Source organism: Nerophis lumbriciformis, linkage group LG23 (assembly GCF_033978685.3).
Source record: "Nerophis lumbriciformis linkage group LG23, RoL_Nlum_v2.1, whole genome shotgun sequence".
Taxonomy (NCBI): domain Eukaryota; kingdom Metazoa; phylum Chordata; class Actinopteri; order Syngnathiformes; family Syngnathidae; genus Nerophis; species Nerophis lumbriciformis.
The window spans coordinates 25,424,213-25,444,160 of record NC_084570.2 but is presented as its reverse complement, the minus strand read 5'-3'; the positions used below and the strand labels follow the sequence as shown (position 1 = coordinate 25,444,160).

At 42.2% G+C, this 19,948-nt stretch overlaps 1 protein-coding gene across 3 annotated transcripts in view; it reads right to left on the bottom strand.

The window, feature by feature from the left end:
• Positions 1 to 17,699, bottom strand: part of LOC133622315 (copine-8-like) — a 417,761-nt gene extending 400,062 nt beyond the window's left edge. For 2 of the 3 annotated variants that reach the window (XM_061984910.2, XM_061984914.2), the window contains exon 1: positions 17,359 to 17,595. In XM_061984910.2, coding sequence (XP_061840894.1) covers positions 17,359 to 17,468 — 110 coding nt within the window. In that variant the 5' untranslated portion in view covers positions 17,469 to 17,595. Of the gene's footprint in view, positions 1 to 17,358 lie in introns of all 3 variants that reach the window. The other variant, XM_061984911.1, reaches the window with a different exon arrangement.
• Between the last annotated feature and the right edge of the window lie 2,249 nt (positions 17,700 to 19,948).

Sequence of the window (19,948 nt, the reverse complement as noted above, 5' to 3'; positions counted from 1 at the left end):
TTTCTACTCACACAAAGTGATCTCTAAGACAAGCTGATGCAGCTCTGACCTGCGCAAGGTACGACAGTTGTGGAAATAAACAAGTCAGACGTGGCTTTAGCTGTCGAAGCTCTTCGAAATGGCCGTGCCAGCGTGTACAGGATGTAAACAGGATGTGAAGTAGGGGGGCTCTGCTTCTTCAAAATGGCTGTGCCCGCGTGTACAGGAAGCGATGTCATCAAAATGTTAGCCCCTGATGGCTTCAAGCGGCAACGAAAATGAATGAATGAATGAAGCGTTCGTACACAGAGACTATTTTTGCACACACAGGCAAATTTGGCGCGATCTAAAGGTTCGTGTACCAAAAAGGTTGCAAATCAAGGTTCCACAGTATTTTCATTTTTAACTGTTTTACAGGTGTAGAAATAATTTAGCCACTGTATGATAATACCTCTGCAATGCTGTCAAATTATTCATTCATTAAATCAGATTATCACACTTTTAAAATGTTGATTAATTGCAGTGAATAACTTGCTTGCATTGTTTAAACTTTAAAAAAAGACCACAACATTTTGACACAAATGCAATTGATTGAAACGTCATGTATTTGTTTAAAACGCAGTAACAATTTTATCTAAAGTCCCGACCTGTCATCTAAAGTCCCAAACCCTGTTTCTGCTTGTTTTGGGCTGTTAAAGGTGCTTTCTCATAACGTGCTGCGTCATCGATGTCGTGCTATTGCAAACATTTCACTACGATCTCTGTATTTTTCACTTTTGCATGATCGCAAAACCTTTGACAGCTTCTCTCGTCTTTTTTGGGCCCTTTGCTCTCTTTCTCCTTCTTCTTTGAGCCACCTCTCTCAACACTCCGCTGTCCCCGACACACACACACACAGACACAGACACACACACACACACACACACACACACACACACACACACACACACACACACACACACACACACACACACACACACACACAGGCCACAAAAACAAATACAAATCGAAGATTATTTTCTAATCAAATTAATCGATTGGATCATTGCAACCCTAATCAGAAAACCATTATTTTATTTTTGTTGTTTTATTTTTTTATTATTAATTATTATTTTCCGCTACTTTTTTAACAAGCTGTGAACTCTGCGGCTTATACAAAAGTGCGGCTAATATATGGTTCTTTCTTCGCTAACGGCCGTAATGTTTTGTATTCAACAAAGTTACATAATAGTAACACCGACACAGAGACTGGAAAAGTGTGGTAATGTTTGTGCTTCGGCGCCATCTTTCGGACGAGTTCGCTCACTGCAGGTGCTGCGGGTTGAAAGTCTACAGTATTTCCTTCTGTTTAGTCACTTGAACCGGAAGTGTAGTGCTGTACGTCTTCTAGTCGTCCATAGCGTTTCTATTTTGTATGGTTTCTTCATTCGTCACTCCAAACAATGTTTGTAAAGTTGTACAACTACGGTAAAGCAAACCTTCACATGTTTGATAGATAGGTTTTCATGCATATTTGTACGTGCTATCGTAATGTAATCAAGCTAGTGTCGTTAGCATTGGCTAATATGCTACCAAGTGTCTGTGTTAGTGTTATTAACCTACAATGGCATTATTTTTGTATGGTTTCAGTTTCACAAATTCCTCAGTAAATTCACCAAAATGTCACCGTGGAGTTATTGAGTCTGTTTAGCTGATTGGAGAGCTAGCTTCTGCAGCTAGTGGGTCCATGACGATGACTTCTGTTTTGTTTGAACAGCCGTTTTACTGCCGTGTTACAGACATCGTTTATAAAAAAGGTATGTAAAAAAAATATTTACAGAATCTGTCTGTATAAATAACTAATTTCACAACATATGTATCTGCAGTGCGGCTAATATGTGGGAAAATATGTTTTCTTCTAAAATGTAATGGGTGCGGCTTATATGCTGGTGCGTTCTATAGTCCGGAAAATACGGTAGTCAGTTGCCCAACTGAAGTGAAATGAATTTACAATACAAAAGCCATATTGTACTGAGCAACCAGGACAGAAACGCATGTGCCACTTTTTCCCACCGGCCATGAAACAAACATGAAAAACCAAATAAAAAGTAAAACACACCTTTCGAATACATGTTTTGGATGCGAGGTAAAATCTCACGTGGTGCCACAAATTACTGTAGAAGCATTTTTTCCAGCATATATTGTTGAAAGTCAAACTGTACAGGACACCCAAGGTGCCGCTCCAACAACTACAACATAAAATGTGACATTAAGTAATATTCAGTCAAATCTTCAAATACCAACTTAGAATAATGTTCTCTGCCTTGGTGATTCAATCACAAACATACCAGACAAGTTAGGCTTGTTTGAACACCACTGTTTAATGAAAAATATCATCCATTTCCCCTGACTTAAAGACATAAACACTGACTATGATTTCCCTGATTTCCACAGATCTCCTGTCCACCCATCTCTGTGACACTGTTGCTGATAATAGTAAGTTGTCAAGAGCAAGAGGGTGTAATTTGTAATCACGCCATCAAGGAGGAGTGTGACCGCTTATTGCTGTATCCAGAGAACATGACACAAACAAGCAGGAAGCTGCTTGTCAGCACAAACCCAACAGTCGCAAAAAAGCTTAGATGGCTTTGAATGGCACCACTCGCATTCTGCTCCGATTCAAGGTGATGACAGTACGGTGGGGAATCACCACCATCCCAACAGAAAGTATGCCATTAAAGGATATTACTTATTAATCACGAAAAGTGTGATTTCAGCACCAAATGTGCTTTGCTCAGATGATATCTCACTTCTATCTCCTCTGCATATGTATGTATATATATATATATATATATATATACATATATATATATATATATATATATATATATATATATATATATATATATATATATATATATATATATATATATATATAAAACTACCGTTCAAAAGTTTGGGGTCACATTTAAATGTCCTTATTTTTGAAGGAAAAGCACTGTACTTTTCAATGAAGATAACTTTAGACTAGATCAGAATCAGAATCAGCTTTATTGTCATTACGCAAGGTAACGAGATTGAGGCCATTCCATACAGTGCGATGTGTGCATGCTAGAAAAACAATGTGCAAATATATAGAAATATAAAAATGTAGAAGTGCAATGAATATGGTGTGAAATGAATATATACATGAAAAAACAAAACAAAAACAGGGTGGTTGGTGGAATGGGTTATTGCACCGAAGAGAAGGCAGTTATGAGGGACAATGGGGCAGTCCGTTCAGGATGGTTATGGCCCTGGGGAAGAAGCTGTTCTTTAGCCTGTTTGTTTTGGTTTTAATGCACCTGTAGCGCTTCCCAGAGGGCAGCAGGTGGAACAGGTCAGAGCCAGGGTGGGTGCTGTCCTTGATGATGGCACTGGCTCTGTTGAGGCAGCGGGAGGTGTAGATGTCCGTCAGAGAGGGGAGAGGGCGGCCGATGATCTTCTGAGCCGTCTTGTCTTAACTTTAAAGAAATACACTTTATACATTGCTAATGGTGGTAAATGACTATTCTAGCTACAAATGTCTGGTTTTTGGTGCAATATCTACATAGGTGTATAGAGGCCCATTTCCAGCAACTATCACTCCAGTGTTCTAATGGTACAATGTGTTTGCTCATTGGCTCAGAAGGCTAATTGATGATTAGAAAACCCTTGTGCAATCATGTTCACACATCTGAAAACAGTTTAGCTCGTTACAGAAGATACAAACTGACCTTCCTTTGAGCAGATTGAGTTTCTGGAGCATCACATTTGTGGGGTCAATTAAACGCTCAAAATGGCCAGAAAAAGAGAACTTTCATCTGAAACTCGACAGTCTATTCTTGTTCTTAGAAATGAAGGCTATTCCATGCGAGAAATTGCTAAGAAATTGAAGATTTCCTACAACGGTGTGTACTACTCCCTTCAGAGGACAGCACAAACAGGCTCTAACCAGAGTAGAAAAAGAAGTGGGAGGCCGCGTTGTACAACTGAGCAAGAAGAAAAGTACATTAGAGTCTCTAGTTTGAGAAACAGACGCCTCACAGGTCCCCAACTGGCATCTTCATTAAATAGTACCCGCAAAACACCAGTGTCAACATCTACAGTGAAGAGGCGGCTGCGGGATTCTGGGCTTCATGGCAGAGTGGCAAAGAAAAAGCCATATCTGAGACTGGCCAATAAAAGAAAAAGATTAAGATGGGCAAAATAACACAGACATTGGACAGAGGAAGACTGGAAAAAAGTGTTGTGGACGGATGAATCCAGGTTTGAGGTGTTTGTATCACAAAGAAGAACGTTTGTGAGACGCAGAACAACTGAAAAGATGCTGGAAGAATGCCTGACGCCATCTGTTAAGCATGGTGGAGGTAATGTGATGGTCTGGGGTTGCTTTGGTGCTGGTAAGGTGGGAGATTTGTACAGGGTAAAAGGGATTCTGAATAAGGAAGGCTATCACTCCATTTATTTATTTATTTATCATTTTGCAACGCCATGCCATACCCAGTGGACAGCGCTTGATTGGAGCCAATTTCATCCTACAACAGGACAATGACCCAAAAGACACCTCCAAATTGTGCAAGAACTATTTGGAGAAGAAGCAGGCAGCTGGTATTCGGTAATGGAGTGGCCAGCGCAGTCACCAGATCTGAACCCCATTGAGCTGTTGTGGGAGCAGCTTGACCGTATGGTACGCAAGAAGTGCCCATCCAACCAATCCAACTTGTGGGAGCTGCTTCTAGAAGCGTGGGGTGCAATTTCTCCAGATTACCTCAACAAATTAACAGCTAGAATGCCAAAGGTCTGCAATGCTGTAATTGCTGCAAATGGAGGATTCTTTGAGGAAAGCAAAGTTTGATGTAAAAAAAATCTTATTTCAAATACAAATCATTATTTCTAACCTTGTCAATGTCTTGACTCTATTTTCTATTCATTTCACAACGTATGGTGGTGAATAAGTGTGACTTTTCATGGAAAACACAAAATTGTTTGGGTGACCTCAAACTTTTGAACGGTAGTATATATATATATATATATATATATATATATATATATATATATATATATATATATATATATATATATATATACACAGGTAAAAGCCAGTAAATTAGAATATTTTGAAAAACTTGATTTATTTCAGTAATTGCATTCAAAAGGTGTAACTTGTACATTATATTTATTCATTGCACACAGACTGATGCATTCAAATGTTTATTTCATTTAATTTTGATGATTTGAAGTGGCAACAAATGAAAATCCAAAATTCTGTGTGTCACAAAATTAGAATATTGTGTAAGGCTAATACAAAAAATGGAATTTTTAGAAATGTTGGCCAACTGAAAAGTATGACAATGAAAAATATGAGCATGTACAATACTCAATACTTGGTTGGAGCTCCTTTTGCCTCAATTACTACGTTAATGCGGCGTGGCATGGAGTCAATGAGTATCTGGCACTGCTCAGGTGTTATGAGAGCCCAGGTTGCTCTGATAGTGGCCTTCAACTCTTCTGCGTTTTTGGGTCTGGCATTCTGCATCTTCCTTTTCACAATACCCCACAGATTTTCTATGGGGCTAAGGTCAGGGGAGTTGGCGGGCCAATTTAGAACAGAAATACCATGGTCCGTAAACCAGGCACGGGTAGATTTTGCGCTGTGTGCAGGCGCCAAGTCCTGTTGGAACTTGAAATCTCCATCTCCATAGAGCAGGTCAGCAGCAGGAAGCATGAAGTGCTCTAAAACTTGCTGGTAGACGGCTGCGTTGACCCTGGATCTCAGGAAACAGAGTGGACCGACACCAGCTGGACTGCTGCTGAGTGGTCCAAAGTCATGTTTTCTGACGAAAGCAAATTTTGCATTTCCTTTGGAAATCGAGGTCCCAGAGTCTGGAGGAAGACAGGAGAGGCACAGGATCCACGTTGCCTGAAGTCTAGTGTAAAGTTTCCACCATCAGTGATGGTTTGGGGTGCCATGTCATCTGCTGGTGTCGGTCCACTCTGTTTCCTGAGATCCAGGGTCAACGCAGCCGTCTACCAGCAAGTTTTAGAGCACTTCATGCTTCCTGCTGCTGACCTGCTCTATGGAGATGGAGATTTCAAGTTCCAACAGGACTTGGCGCCTGCACACAGCGCAAAATCTACCCGTGCCTGGTTTACGGACCATGGTATTTCTGTCCTAAATTGGCCCGCCAACTCCCCTGACCTTAGCCCCATAGAAAATCTGTGGGGTATTGTGAAAAGGAAGATGCAGAATGCCAGACCCAAAAACGCAGAAGAGTTGAAGGCCACTATCAGAGCAACCTGGGCTCTCATAACACCTGAGCAGTGCCAGAAACTCATCGACTCCATGCCACGCCGCATTAACGCAGTAATTGAGGCAAAAGGAGCTCCAACCAAGTATTGAGTATTGTACATGCTCATATTTTTCATTTTCATACTTTTCAGTTGGCCAACATTTCTAAAAATCCCTTTTTTGCATTAGCCTTAAGTAATATTCTAATTTTGTGACACACGGAATTTTGTTTTTTCATTTGTTGCCACTTCAAATCATCAAAATTAAATGAAATAAACATTTGAATGCATCAGTCTGTGTGCAATGAATAAATATAATGTACAAGTTACACCTTTTGAATGCAATTACTGAAATAAATCAAGTTTTTCAAAATATTCTAATTTACTGGCTTTTACCTGTATATATATATATATGTGAGCTGGGCGGCAGCCGAAGGCAGGGCACTTGGCGGTCCGATCCTCGGCTACAAAAGCTAGCTCTTGGGACGTGGAACGTCACCTCGCTGGGGGGAAGGAGCCTGAGCTAGTGCGCAAGGTGGAGAAGTTCCGGCTAGATATAGTCGGACTCACTTCGACGCACAGCAAGGGCTCTGGAACCAGTTCTCTTGAGAGGGGCTGGACTCTCTTCCACTCTGGCGTTGCCAGCAGTGATGGAGAGGCGTGATTGGGAAGAATGGCTGCCCGGATCTGAACCCGAGCGGTGTTTTGTTATTGGACTTTTGTGCCCGTCACAGATTGTCCATAATGAACACCGTGTTCAAACATAACGGTGTCCATATGTGCACTTGGCACCAGGACACCCTAGGCCGCAGTTCCATGATCGACTTTGTAGTTGTGTCATCGGATTTGCGGCCTCATGTTTTGGACACTCGGGTGAAGAGAGGGGCGGAGCTTTCTACCAATCACCACCTGGTGGTGAGTTGGCTGCGATGGTGGGGGAGGATGCCGGACAGACCTGGCAGGCCCAAACGCATTGTGAGGGTTTGCTGGGAATGTCTGGCAGAGTCTCCTGTCAGAGAGAGTTTCAATTCCCACCTCCGGAAGAACTTTGAACATGTCACGAGGGAGGTGCTGGACATTGAGTCCGAGTGGACCATGTTCCGCACCTCTATTGTCGAGGGCGGCTGATTGGAGCTGTGGCCGCAAGGTAGCTGGTGCCTGTCGTGGCGGTAATCCTAGAACCCGTTGGTGGACACCAGCGGTGAGGGATGCCGTCAAGCTGAAGAAGGAGTCCTATCGGGTTCTTTTGGCTCAAAGGACTCCTGAGGCAGCGAACAGGTACCGACAGGCCAAGCGGTGTGCGGCTTCAGCGGTCACGGAGGCAAAAACTGGGAGGAGTTTGGGGAAGCCATGGAAAACGACTTCCGGATGGCTTCGAAGCGATTCTGGACCACCATCCGCCGCCTCAGGAAGGGGAAGCAGTGCACCATCAACACCGTGTATGTTGAGGATGGTGTTCTGCTGACCTCGACTGCGGATGTTGTGGATCGGTGGAGGGAATACTTAGAAGACTTCCTCAATCCCACCAACACGTCTTCCTATGAGGAAGCAGTTCCTGGGGAATCTGTGGTGGGCTCTCCTATTTCTGGGGCTGAAGTTGCTGAGGTAGTTAAAAAGCTCCTCAGTGGCAAGGCCCCGGGGATAGATGAGAACCGCCCGGAGTTCCTTAAGGCTCTGGATGCTGTGGGTCTGTCTTGGTTGACAAGACTCTGCAGCATCACGTGAACATCGGGGGCGGTACCTCTGGATTTGCAGACCGGGGTGGTGGTTCCTCTCTTTAAGAAGGGGAACCGGAGGGTGTGTTCTAACTATCGTGGGATCACACTCCTCAGCCTTCCCGGTAAGGTCTATTCAGGTGTACTGGAGAGGAGGCTACGTCGGATAGTCAAACCTCGGATTCGGGAGGAACAGTGTGGTTTTCGTCCTGGTCGTGGAACTGTGGACCAGCTCTATACTCTCGGCAGGGTCCTTGAGGGTGCATGGGAGTTTGCCCAACCAGTCTACATGTGCTTTGTGGACTTGGAGAAGGCATTCGACCGTGTCCCTCGGGAAGTCCTGTGGGGAGTGCTCAGAGAGTATGGGGTATCGGACTGTCTGGTTGTGGCGGTCCGCTCCCTATATGATCAGTGTCAGAGCTTGGTCCGCATTGCCGGCAGTAGGTCGGACACGTTTCCAGTGAGGGTTGGACTCCGCCAAGGCTGCCCTTTGTCACCGATTCTGTTCATAACTTTTATGGACAGAATTTCTAGGCACAGTCAAGGCGTTGAGGGGATCCGGTTTGATGGCTGCAGGATTAGGTCTCTGCTTTTTGCAGATGATGTGGTCCTGATGGCTTCATCTGGCCAGGATCTTCAGCTCTCACTGGATCGGTTCGCAGCTGAGTGTGAAGCGACTGGAATGAGAATCAGGACCTGCTAGTCCGGGTCCATGGTTCTCACCCGGAAAAGGGTGGAGTGCCATCTCCGGGTAGCGGAGGAGACCCTGCCCCAAGTGGAGGAGTTCAAGTACCTCGGAGTCTTGTTCACGAGTGAAGGAAGAGTGGATCGTGAGATCGACAGGCGGATGGGTGCGGCGTCTTCAGTAATGCGGACGCTGTATCGATCCGCTGTGGTGAAGAAGGAGCTGAGCCGGAAGGCAAAGCTCTCAATTTACCGGACGATCTACGTTCCCATCCTCACCTATGGTCATGAGCTTTGGGTTATGACCAAAAAGACAAGATCACGGGTACAAGCGGCCGAAATGAGTTTCCTCCGCCGGGTGGCGGGGCACTCCCTCAGAGATAGGGTGAGAAGCTCTGTCATCCGGGAGGGGCTCAAAGTAAAGCCGCTGCTCCTCCACATCGAGAGGAGCCAAATGAGGTGGTTCGGGCATCTGAGCAGGATGCCACCCGAATGCCTCCCAAGGGAGGTGTTTAGGGCACGTCCGACCGGTAGGAGGCCATGGGGAAGACCCAGGACACGTTGGGAAGACTATGTCTCCCGGCTGGCCTGGGAACGCCTCGGGATCCCCCGAGAGGAGCTGGACGAAGTGGCTGGGGAGAGGGAAGTCTGGGCTTCCCTGCTTAGGCTGCTGCCCCCGCGACCCGACCCCCGACCTCGGATAAGCGGAAGAAGATGGATGGATGGATGGATGTATATATATGTGTAGATATATATATGTATATATATATATATATGTCTTAATAAGGTTATCCAAAAAATAGTGCTCGATACCGTAGTAGAGCGCAATATATGTATGTGTGGGGAAAAAAATCACAAGACTATTTCATCTCTACAGGCCTGTTTTATGAGGGGGGTTCCCTCAATCATCAGGAGATTTAAATCTCCTGATGATTGAGGGAACCCCCCCTCATGAAACAGGCCTGTAGAGATGAAATAGTCTTGTGATTTTTTTCCCACACATACATGTGTATATATATATATATGTATAAACAGTATATATATATATATATATATATATATATATATATATATATATATATATATATATATATATATATATATATATATATATATATATATATATTTGGGTTGTAACGGTACACAAAAATTTTGGTTCGGTACGTACCTTGGTTTAGAGGTCACGGTTCGGTTCATTTTTGGTACAGTAAGAAAACAACAAAATATTAATTTTTTGGTGATTTATTTATCAAATTTGAAACAATGGCTTTATCCTTTTAACATTGGGAACACTATAATAATTCTGCCCACGTTACTATACATTAAACTGCCTCAAATTGTTGCTCAGATTAAACAAAATGACAAAACCTTTCTTCTACATATAAAAAGTGCAACATTAAACAGTTTCAAGTCAACTCCATCCATCCATCCATTTTCTACCGCTTATTCCCTTCGGGGTCGCGGGGGGCGCTGGAGCCTATCTCAGCTACAATCGGGCGGTAGGCCGGGTACACCCTGTACAAGTCGCCACCTCATCGCAGGGCCAACACAGATAGACAACATTCACACACATATATATATATATATATATATATATATATATATATATATATATATCAGGGACGTGCGGGGCCTCACCTGCCATCATGGAAAGAAGAAAAAAAGTAAAAAGAAAAAAAAAAAAGTAAATTGTTATATGTATCCAGTGATTATACTATAAAGTTATTTTCTATTTAACTTCACCAGTTTTAGATTATTTTTATTCAAAATCGCTGAATTTTCACATTTGCCGTTCAAATACTGAGAAGAGACGGTGCGGTGAGCAGCAGCCAGTTGAGGCAAGTCACTCAATTGTGCCTCACCATGGATTGCGGACTCGGCTAACTGCTGGCCTGCTGTGCAGTGAGACCGGATTGCTATATGAATTATATTATACATTTCCATAGTTTAGTTAGCTGAGGTATATAATGTACAGTGTATTTTGTCAACAACTGTATGTGTGTAACGTATTTCTTGTGCTGAGCAATCATAAAACTGCTGCGAAGACGCACTGTGTGAGGCTCGCGTAATCCCGCCTCCTGGAGCCGGTTAATGCACCCCCCGCCGCAGACTGCACCCCCCGACGGGAGCGCCACACCAACCAAAGCCCACACCCAAACCCTCCACGTGCAAGACCGAATCCACCCAAAAAAGTCACTTAACAAGAAGCCAAAAAGTGAAAAAACAACATTGCTCGCGCCGGAGAAGCCGTGAACGACAGCAGGGACACAACATTAGGTACACCTGCAGACTGCAGCACGGATTTCATAATTAATTCAATCACAACTCCTCCAAGACGAACACCACTGTTCCCGTACTTATAAGTAAAGGTAAGACCATAATAACGTTTTTTTTATTAACTGTGCTTTTTTGTGTGCTACAGTTTGTATGTGTAAAGTTAAAGTTAAGTTAAAGTGCCAATGATTGTCACACACACACTAGGTGTGGTGAAATTTGTCCTCTGCATTCGACCCATCCCCTTGATCACCCCCTGGGATGTGAGGGGAGCAGTGGGCAGCAGCGGCGCCGCGCCCGGGAATAATTGTTGGTGATTTAACCCCCAATTCCAACCCTTGATGCTGAGTGCCAAGCAGGAGAGAATGCTGGTATGAACTTTTAAACATAACTCGTTAACTGCTGCCAATCAAATGGTGAATAAGATACTCTTTAGGGTTCATATGTTTGTAAATCTGACTGTGATGAAGTCAGTGCCTCACCAGTCATGAACCTCACCGCACGTCACTGATATATATATATATATATATATATATATATATATATATATATATATATATATATATATATATATATATATATATATATATATATATATATATATATATCTACATATACATGTATATATCTACCTATATATATATATACATATATATATATATATTTACATATATTTATATTAGGGGTGTAACGGTACGTGTATTTGTATTGAACCGTTTCGGTACGGGGGTTTTGGTTCGGTGCGGAGGTCTACCGAACGAGTTTCCACATGGACATATTAAGTAGCGTACTGCACGTTGTGTAAACAATACTCAAAATGCCGGACATTTGAGGCATTTAAGAAACTCCGTCCGGACAGCCCCGCAAAAGAGGACATGTCCGGTGAAAAGAGGACTGTGGGGAGGCGGGGCCGCAGACCGACAGCAAGGCAGGGCACGCCGGAGCCCGCTCCAAGATGGCGGCGAGGAGGCGTGGCCGGCAGTCCAACAGCGAGGCACAGTCCAACACTTCCACAAAACAAATTGTGGAAGTGTGCGCAGCAGCATTCATGAGGGAGGGGCAGAGACAGAGAGAGCGAGAGACTAATGATAAACCGCATGCGTCGCCAGGCTCTGCTTTTTATCCATAGATTTATCAGATTTAATTTTTTATTATCTATAGCAGGGGTGTCAAAAGTGTGCCCCGGAGGCCATTTGCGGCCCACAGCTAATGTTTTAAAGGCCCACGGCACATTCTAAAAATACTATTAAAATAATCAAAAACATCACAAAAGTGAAATAAAAACGCTTAAAGGTTAAATGTAATTTAGAAAAAGTTGCAATGTTGACTAATAAAACAAAGCTGTTTTTCTATTTTTTATTTCAAACTGTCGTTGCTCAAAACATAATATTGAATCAAAATCAATTCCGATTACTTCACATCAAATATTCCACTAGGAAAAATATTTTTGGTGGAAGATTTTGCAAATTTGGTAAATAAATAACCCAAAAATGTATATTTTGTTGTTTTCTTACTGTACCGAAAATGAACCGAACCGTGACCTCTAAACCGAGGTAAGTACCGAACCGAAATTTTTGTGAACCGTTACACTCCTAATATATATACATATATATATATATATATATATATATATATATATATATATATATATATATATATATATATATATATATATATATATATATATATATATATATATATATATATATATATATATATATATATATATATATATATATATATATATATATACGGCGTGGCGCAGTGGAAGAGTGGCCGTGCGCGACCCGAGGGTCCCTGGTTCAATCCCCACCTAGTACCAACCTCGTCATGTCCGTTGTGTCCTGAGCAAGACACTTCACCCTTGCTCCTGATGGGTGCTGGTAGCGCCTTGCATGGCAGCTCCCTCCATCAGTGTGTGAATGTGTGTGTGAATGGGTAAATGTGGAAGTAGTGTCAAAGCGCTTTGAGTACCTTGAAGGTAGAAAAGCGCTATACAAGTACAACCCATTTATCATTTATCATTTATTTTATATATATATATATATATATATATATATATATATATATATATATATACATACATACATATACATATATATATATATATATATATATATATATATATATATATATATATATACATATACACACATATATATATATATATATATATATATATATATATATGTATATATATATACATATATATGTATATATATATATATATATATATATATATACATATATATACATATATATGTATATATATATATATATATATATATATATATATATATATATATTTATCTACATATATCTATCTGTCATATATACAGTATATATATGTGTCAGTGACGTGCGATGAATTATATACCAGGTGAGGCATGGATACTTTGAGGCATAGTTTTTTTTTTACTTCTTTTTTTTACTTAAATTCATATGTGCAGCTCTAATCATTGTTGATTTAGGTTGCACATTAAAATAACAGGAAAAAGCAGGGAGTAATTCGCTTTCATAAAAACTTTATCATAATGATATTATGATATGATAAATGGGTCCAAAAAGTATTTGATAACGTTTTTAATAAATACTTGTTCGTCCCATTTGCTTTCAACAAAATAAATCAAGTATTGTGAGTGTATATTACCTTTCTGTATATGTATCTGAAGCAGCAATAGCTATCCTCCATGAAAACCTACTTTGTATGATCACATTCATTTTGTCTTAAAGTCCAGATTCGAGAAGTATTTCATCTTGGATACAGTATATAATCCTCCATATTGGCAGACACATTCATTTCATTCAATTTCATTCCAAGCAATAAAACAATATTTCTGCATCCGACAAAAAACACCCACAAACGCTGGCTAACAAATGCCATGTTTGTTTTAAATACAGCTTAAAAAAAAAAATGCTGGCTTCCGCTGGAGAAACATGTGTCTGCTAGCACTTCTCCCAGTGTGGCGAGTCAGAGTACTGCTGAGGCATTGAACTGCAAGTTGACAATATATCGCCCCCTACTGTGAGGCAGAGGTACTTGCTGCTTCATGGCCTGCCTTTCCTCAGTGGCAACACGCACGCGCCTCCTCGCACGCACACGCTCAATACACTTTGTGTGAAGCCGTGGAGGCACCACCTGTGTCTGCCTCACTTCTTGTCTGCCGCGTTAATTTGATCAGGAAACACGGAATTTCCATAATTTTGACCATGAAAATCATCAAAATATATAGGAACCACAGCAAAATCACATAGAAAGCATAGCCCAAAAGAGAAATATTAAAACTTGTTTTATTTATATTAGAGATGTCCGATAATGGCTTTTTTGCCGATATCGGATATTCCGATATTGTCCAACTCTTAATTACCGATTCCGATATCAACTGATACCGATATATACAGTCGTGGAATTAACACATTATTATGCCTAATTTTGTTGGGATGCCCCGCTGGATGCATTTAACAATGTAACAAGGTTTTCCAAAATAAATCAACTCAAGTTATGGAAAACAATGCCAACATGGCACTGCCATATTTATTATTGAAGTCACAAAGTGCATTATTTTTTTTAACATGCCTCAAAACAGCAGCTTGGAATTTGGGACATGCTCTCCCTGAGAGAGCAAGAGGAGGTTGAGGTGGGCGGAGTTGGGGGGAGGGGGCGGGGTTGAGATGGGGGGATAGGGTGTAGTGGGGGGTGTATATTGTAGCGTCCCGGAAGAGTTAGTGCTGCAAGGGGTTCTGGGAATTTGTTCTGTTGTGTTTATGTTGTGTTACGGTGCGGATGTTCTCCCGAAATGTGTTTGTCATTCTTGTTTGGTGTAGGTTCACAGTGTGGCGCATATTTGTAACAGTGTTAAAGTTGTTTATACGGCCACCCTCACTCAGTGTGACCTGTATGGCTGTTGACCAAGTATGCGTTTGCATTCACGTATGTGTGAAAAGCCGTAGATATTATGTGACTGGGTCGGCACGCAAAAGCAGTGCCTTTAAGGTTTATTGGTGCTCTGTACTTCTCCCTACGTCCGTGTACACAGTGGCGTTTTAAAAAGTCATACATTTTAATTTTTGAAACCGGTAACGATAATTTCCGATATTACATTTTAAAGCATTTATCGGCCGATAATTTCGGCAGTCCGATATTATCGGACATCTCTAATTTTATTATTTCGTTTTTGAAGTAATAATGGTTAAGCCTTTTATCCCTCCGGTGGCAAGGTGAGGCACTGCTGCGCTTGCCTCCCCTGGGGGTTTCGGTTCGGTTCGGAGGTGTACCGAACGAGTTTCCACACGGACATATTAAGTAGCGTAACGTACATTGTGTAAACAATGCACACCGAGGCACAACACACGGCATGCTAGCAGCTAACGGGCTAGGATAGACTGACCATACGTCCTCTTTTCACCGGACATGTCCTCTTTTGCGGAGCTGTCAGGGCGGAGTTTCTTAAATGCCTCAAATGTCCAGCATTTTGAATTAGGGTTGCGTGTATTTTCAATGTACGTTCAGGGTTAAGAAGGGGTTAAAAACAAAACAAATTGTGCGCGCAGCAGCATTCGTGAGGGAGGGGCAGAGACAGAGAGAGCGAGAGAGTTATCTGCTTTTTATCCATAGATTTATCAGATTTAATTTTTTATTATCTATAGCAGGGGTGTCAAAAGTGTGCCCCGGAGGCCATTTGCGGCCCACAGCTAATGTTTTAAAGGCCCACGGCACATTCTAAAAATACTATTAAAATAAACAAAAACATAACAAAAGTGAAATAAAAAAGCTTAAAGGTTAAATGTAATTTAGAAAAAGTTGCAATGTTGACTAATAATACAAAGCTGTTTTTTTTCTTTCAAACTGTCATTGCTCAAAACATAATATTGAATCAAAATCAATGTTATTATGAATTATTGACCTATCCAAGGTTCCGATTACTTCACATCAAATATTCCACAAAGAAAAATATTTTTGGTGGAAGATTTTGCAAATTTGGTAAATAAATAACCCAAACATGTATAATTTGTTGTTTTCTTACTGTACCAAAAATGAACCGAACCGTGACCTCTAAACCGAGGTACGTACTGAACCGAAATTTTTGTGTATCGTTGCACCCCTAATATATATATATATATATATATATATATATATATATATATATATATATATATATATATATATATATATATATATATATATATATACGTTATCTTACAGCCCTATTCCAAATTGGAAAAAAAAAAATGTCCTCAAAATTATACAAATAATACCCTATGACAATGTTATGTGACAATTATTTATGTATTTACTTGCTAATTTATTTAAAATAAAATAAAATATTTAAAATAAAAAACCAAAAAAGATCACATGTATTCAGAGCCTTTGCTCAATACTTTGTCGAAGCACCTTTGGCAGCAATTACAGCCTCAGGTTTAGTTTTTTTTTGATACGATGCCACAAGCTTGGCACGTCCTATATGGGGGCAGTTTCAGCCGTTCCTCTTTGCAGTACCTCTCAAGCTCCATCTGGCAAGTGTCGGTTTTCATCCAGGATGTATATATAAAAGTATATACAGTATAAAACAAAAAAAGCAAAGAGCATCACCAACCCCACCCTGCATAGCCCGTTGGATTTATGTTTACTTCTTTTCCAGCTGCCCTCTGGAAAGATCATACATCTGCATCACCACCTGAAGAGTATTGGAATCATGCAGAACTAGATTAATGGAGTACCTAAATTAATTGCTCGTCAGCAATGCATGATCAACACAAACACATCATTATTACCACAAAAGGTGAAAATAATAAAAATGTCATTAACATGAACCTCATTTCTTTTTGTTTTTCGCTTTGTTTTGTTTTTTTATCTCTGGGGATGCGGTACAGTAGCAAGCGCTCTTCTTGTGTATGACAGACAGTGCATCAATAATGCACACAGCTCACACACGGGCTCCGCTTAGATGGCTCACAAAGCTAAAACCAAGCATGAAAGGATGTGTGAGCCTTTGAGTGTGTGTGAGAGAGGGCGTTGAAAGCCTTGACTTTAAAAAAATTAATGCAAAAACTAGTCACTTATTCTGAAGTGTGTGGCATAATTATCTGACTTCACTTAATGAGCATATAATAAATATATACGTCATACACACCAAAAAACACATGTTATCTTTAAAAGCTGTGTTATTTTGTTGCATTCATGGTTTATTTGCTTTTTATGATTAAATGCACCCAAAATAGGAAACGTGTGTTATATTGTGAGTTAAAAACAAATATTTCCAGGTTAAAAAAATGTGCATACATAACACAACCTGTTCAACGTGCAAAAAAAATAGAAAAAAGAAAAAAAAAATATTTCAAAGTAGACGTCCGAGGATGGGTGCGGTGCTCCGGCACAACTTTCCCCCACTTTCGGCCCTCCATCCCCGGGGAGACTCACCTGCAGGAGACCGTGACTTCCACCTTTGTGGCGGGGATGTTGCCGGTGATGGGGTCGAAATCATACACGGACGACATGTCCTCCAGCTTGTCCATGACGTCCCTCTCCATCACTTTCGCCTCGAGGGCGCGCGGCGGCTCCGGTCGGATTCGGGAGGCGCACAGTCTGGCCCCGAAGGAGCGCGTCGAGTCTCCGACTCCGACTCCGGAGACCAGATCAGAGACCGGGTGGCCTCCGGTCCGCCCCGCTGAGGCAGCCACTTCAGAGATGGTTGCAGCACGAGATGGAGGTGATGAAGGGGTGTGGGTGCAGGCGACACCCGCGATGGCAGCCGTGCGCTCGGTTATGTGTCCATGCAGGAGGAAGTTCTCTGGTGGGGGGGAGATGAGGACTGCTCCTGCGCTGCTCTGCGTGCACACTGGAGCATGTGGAGAGACAACACAGCAGATGCACTCCAACGTACTCCTCCACCTAGACCCAATCACACTCAAGTGTTGGAAACCCTGCCCGAAAAAGAGGTGCCGCAGCTGCTCCGAGTGTACGCACTGGTGCTTCAATTACGCACAGATTTAGGAGCGGAACAAAAATAAAACATGGACAGGCTTCACTCGCAGAAAGATGCTGGTGCCAAATTGAGTTTTCATATATGGGATTGCCAAGTGGCTGACGAGTTAAAAAAAAAAAAAAAAAAAAAGGCATAAAATGTGGAAAAAAATATGCATTTTTTTTAGGGTTGTCAAAAACATTGATTGTCGATTTAATCGCGATTCTTATTTGTAACGATTCTAATCGATTAAAAATTGATCTGTCCTGTCCAGCCACTCATGCAGACAAATCTTATTGTTGATGTAGGGGTGTCATACTCATTTTAGCTAGTGTTAAAATAATGGCATTATAACTAAAACATAAAGACAACTTCAGATTGTTTTGTTTGTCTTACTTAGGCCAATAATAGAACAAAGACATTCTGAAAATATTACAATAAAAATATAGAAAAAAAATTCCGGCAGCGTTAAAGTTTAGATCCATGAAGGAAAGAAGAAAGTGAATGAATATTTTTAACTGAATTAATTTACGTATGCATACAAATTTTCTTTTTGTTTTATTTTTTTTAATGAATTAAGTGTTACGTACAGTGGGGGAAGGAGACGACACTACAAGGAGGATCTGTCAACAGGTTTATTTAAACCTTTGATGAGTGTGTGGGAGGTGTATGCTACTCTAAGTGTGTGGTGCCAGACGATGTGTAGAATTAATAATGGGTTGTTGTAAGTGCGTGTTGGATGAATCTTTCGCTAGTCCAGAGGGGCGAGGCAAGGAGGTAGTCCGTGGGCAGGCAAGTGGTCGTGGGCTGGAGATAGGCAACGAGGTCCGTGTCCAGGCAGAGGTCGAGGATCGAGGGAGGCAGTCCAGAATCCAGAGGGAAGTTGAGGTACATAACTCGAACACAGGGAAACAGGAACAACACCATGGAGAACACAAAGGACATGAGACACGGGCCAAAGAGGTAGCAAGGAGAGCAAGTACGCGGGAGGGGAAGCCAGAGACGGAATGCTTACTGCAAAGAGTTAGACTAAGTTCCGGCGTAGGCTCCTTGGTTCTGCTGGTCTTTATACTGCTTGTTGTAATTAGTCCCAGGTGAACAGATTGAAGATTGGCTGCAGCTTTGCCGTTGTGTGGGCGTGAATCGTCTAGCGCAAGCAGGGGCGTGTCCTGGCGTGCTGCCAGCAGAATTGCTGGCAGACCAGGCTGCAGAATAAAAGCGGGTTCGAGTCTGCGCCGTGACAGTACCCCCTTCCTTAGGCGAGGCACCCGACGAGCGCCAGGGATCCTCCGGGTTGGCACGGTAGAAATCCTCGAGAAGAGAGGGGTCGGCAAGGTAGGAGGCTGGCACCCAAGACCTGTCCTCCGGTCTGTATCCCTCCCAGTCGACCAAGTATAGGAGCCCTATACCCTGTCGACGGACCTTAAGGATTTCCTTAACCGTCCACACCGGGTCACCATTCTCCAAGAACCTAGGAGGGGTTTGACCTGGGATACGTGAACTACATGGTGTCGCTTGACCGAGGGTGGGAGAGCCAATTTTACAGCTGCCGGGTTAATGATAGAAACAATGGGGTAGGGACCAACAAAATGGGGGGCTAACTTTTTGGATGGGACCTGCAGGCTGAGGTCTTTGGCGAGTAACATCACAAGTTGTCCCGGCTGTTAAGAAGGAGCTGGGATGCGACGTTTGTTGCCGCTGCGGCACATCCTTTCCGATGCTCTCACCAGTGCCGCACGGGCGGTTCTCCACACCTTCTGACACCTCTTGATGTGGGCCCTCGTGGAGGGAACCGCAATCTCCTGTTCCTGCTGTGGAAACATAGGGGGTTGATATCCCAAAGAGCACTCGAATGGGGACATGCCGGTGGCGGAGCTCTTCATGGCATTGTAAGAGTACTCCACCCAAGGAATAAACTTGCTTCATGACGTGGGCTGGCGGTGTGCCACACAGCGGAGCATGGTCTCCAAACTCTGGTTTGTTCCTTCGGCCTGCCATTTGCTCTGCGAATGGCACCCGGAAGTGAGACTGACCGAGGCCCTGATT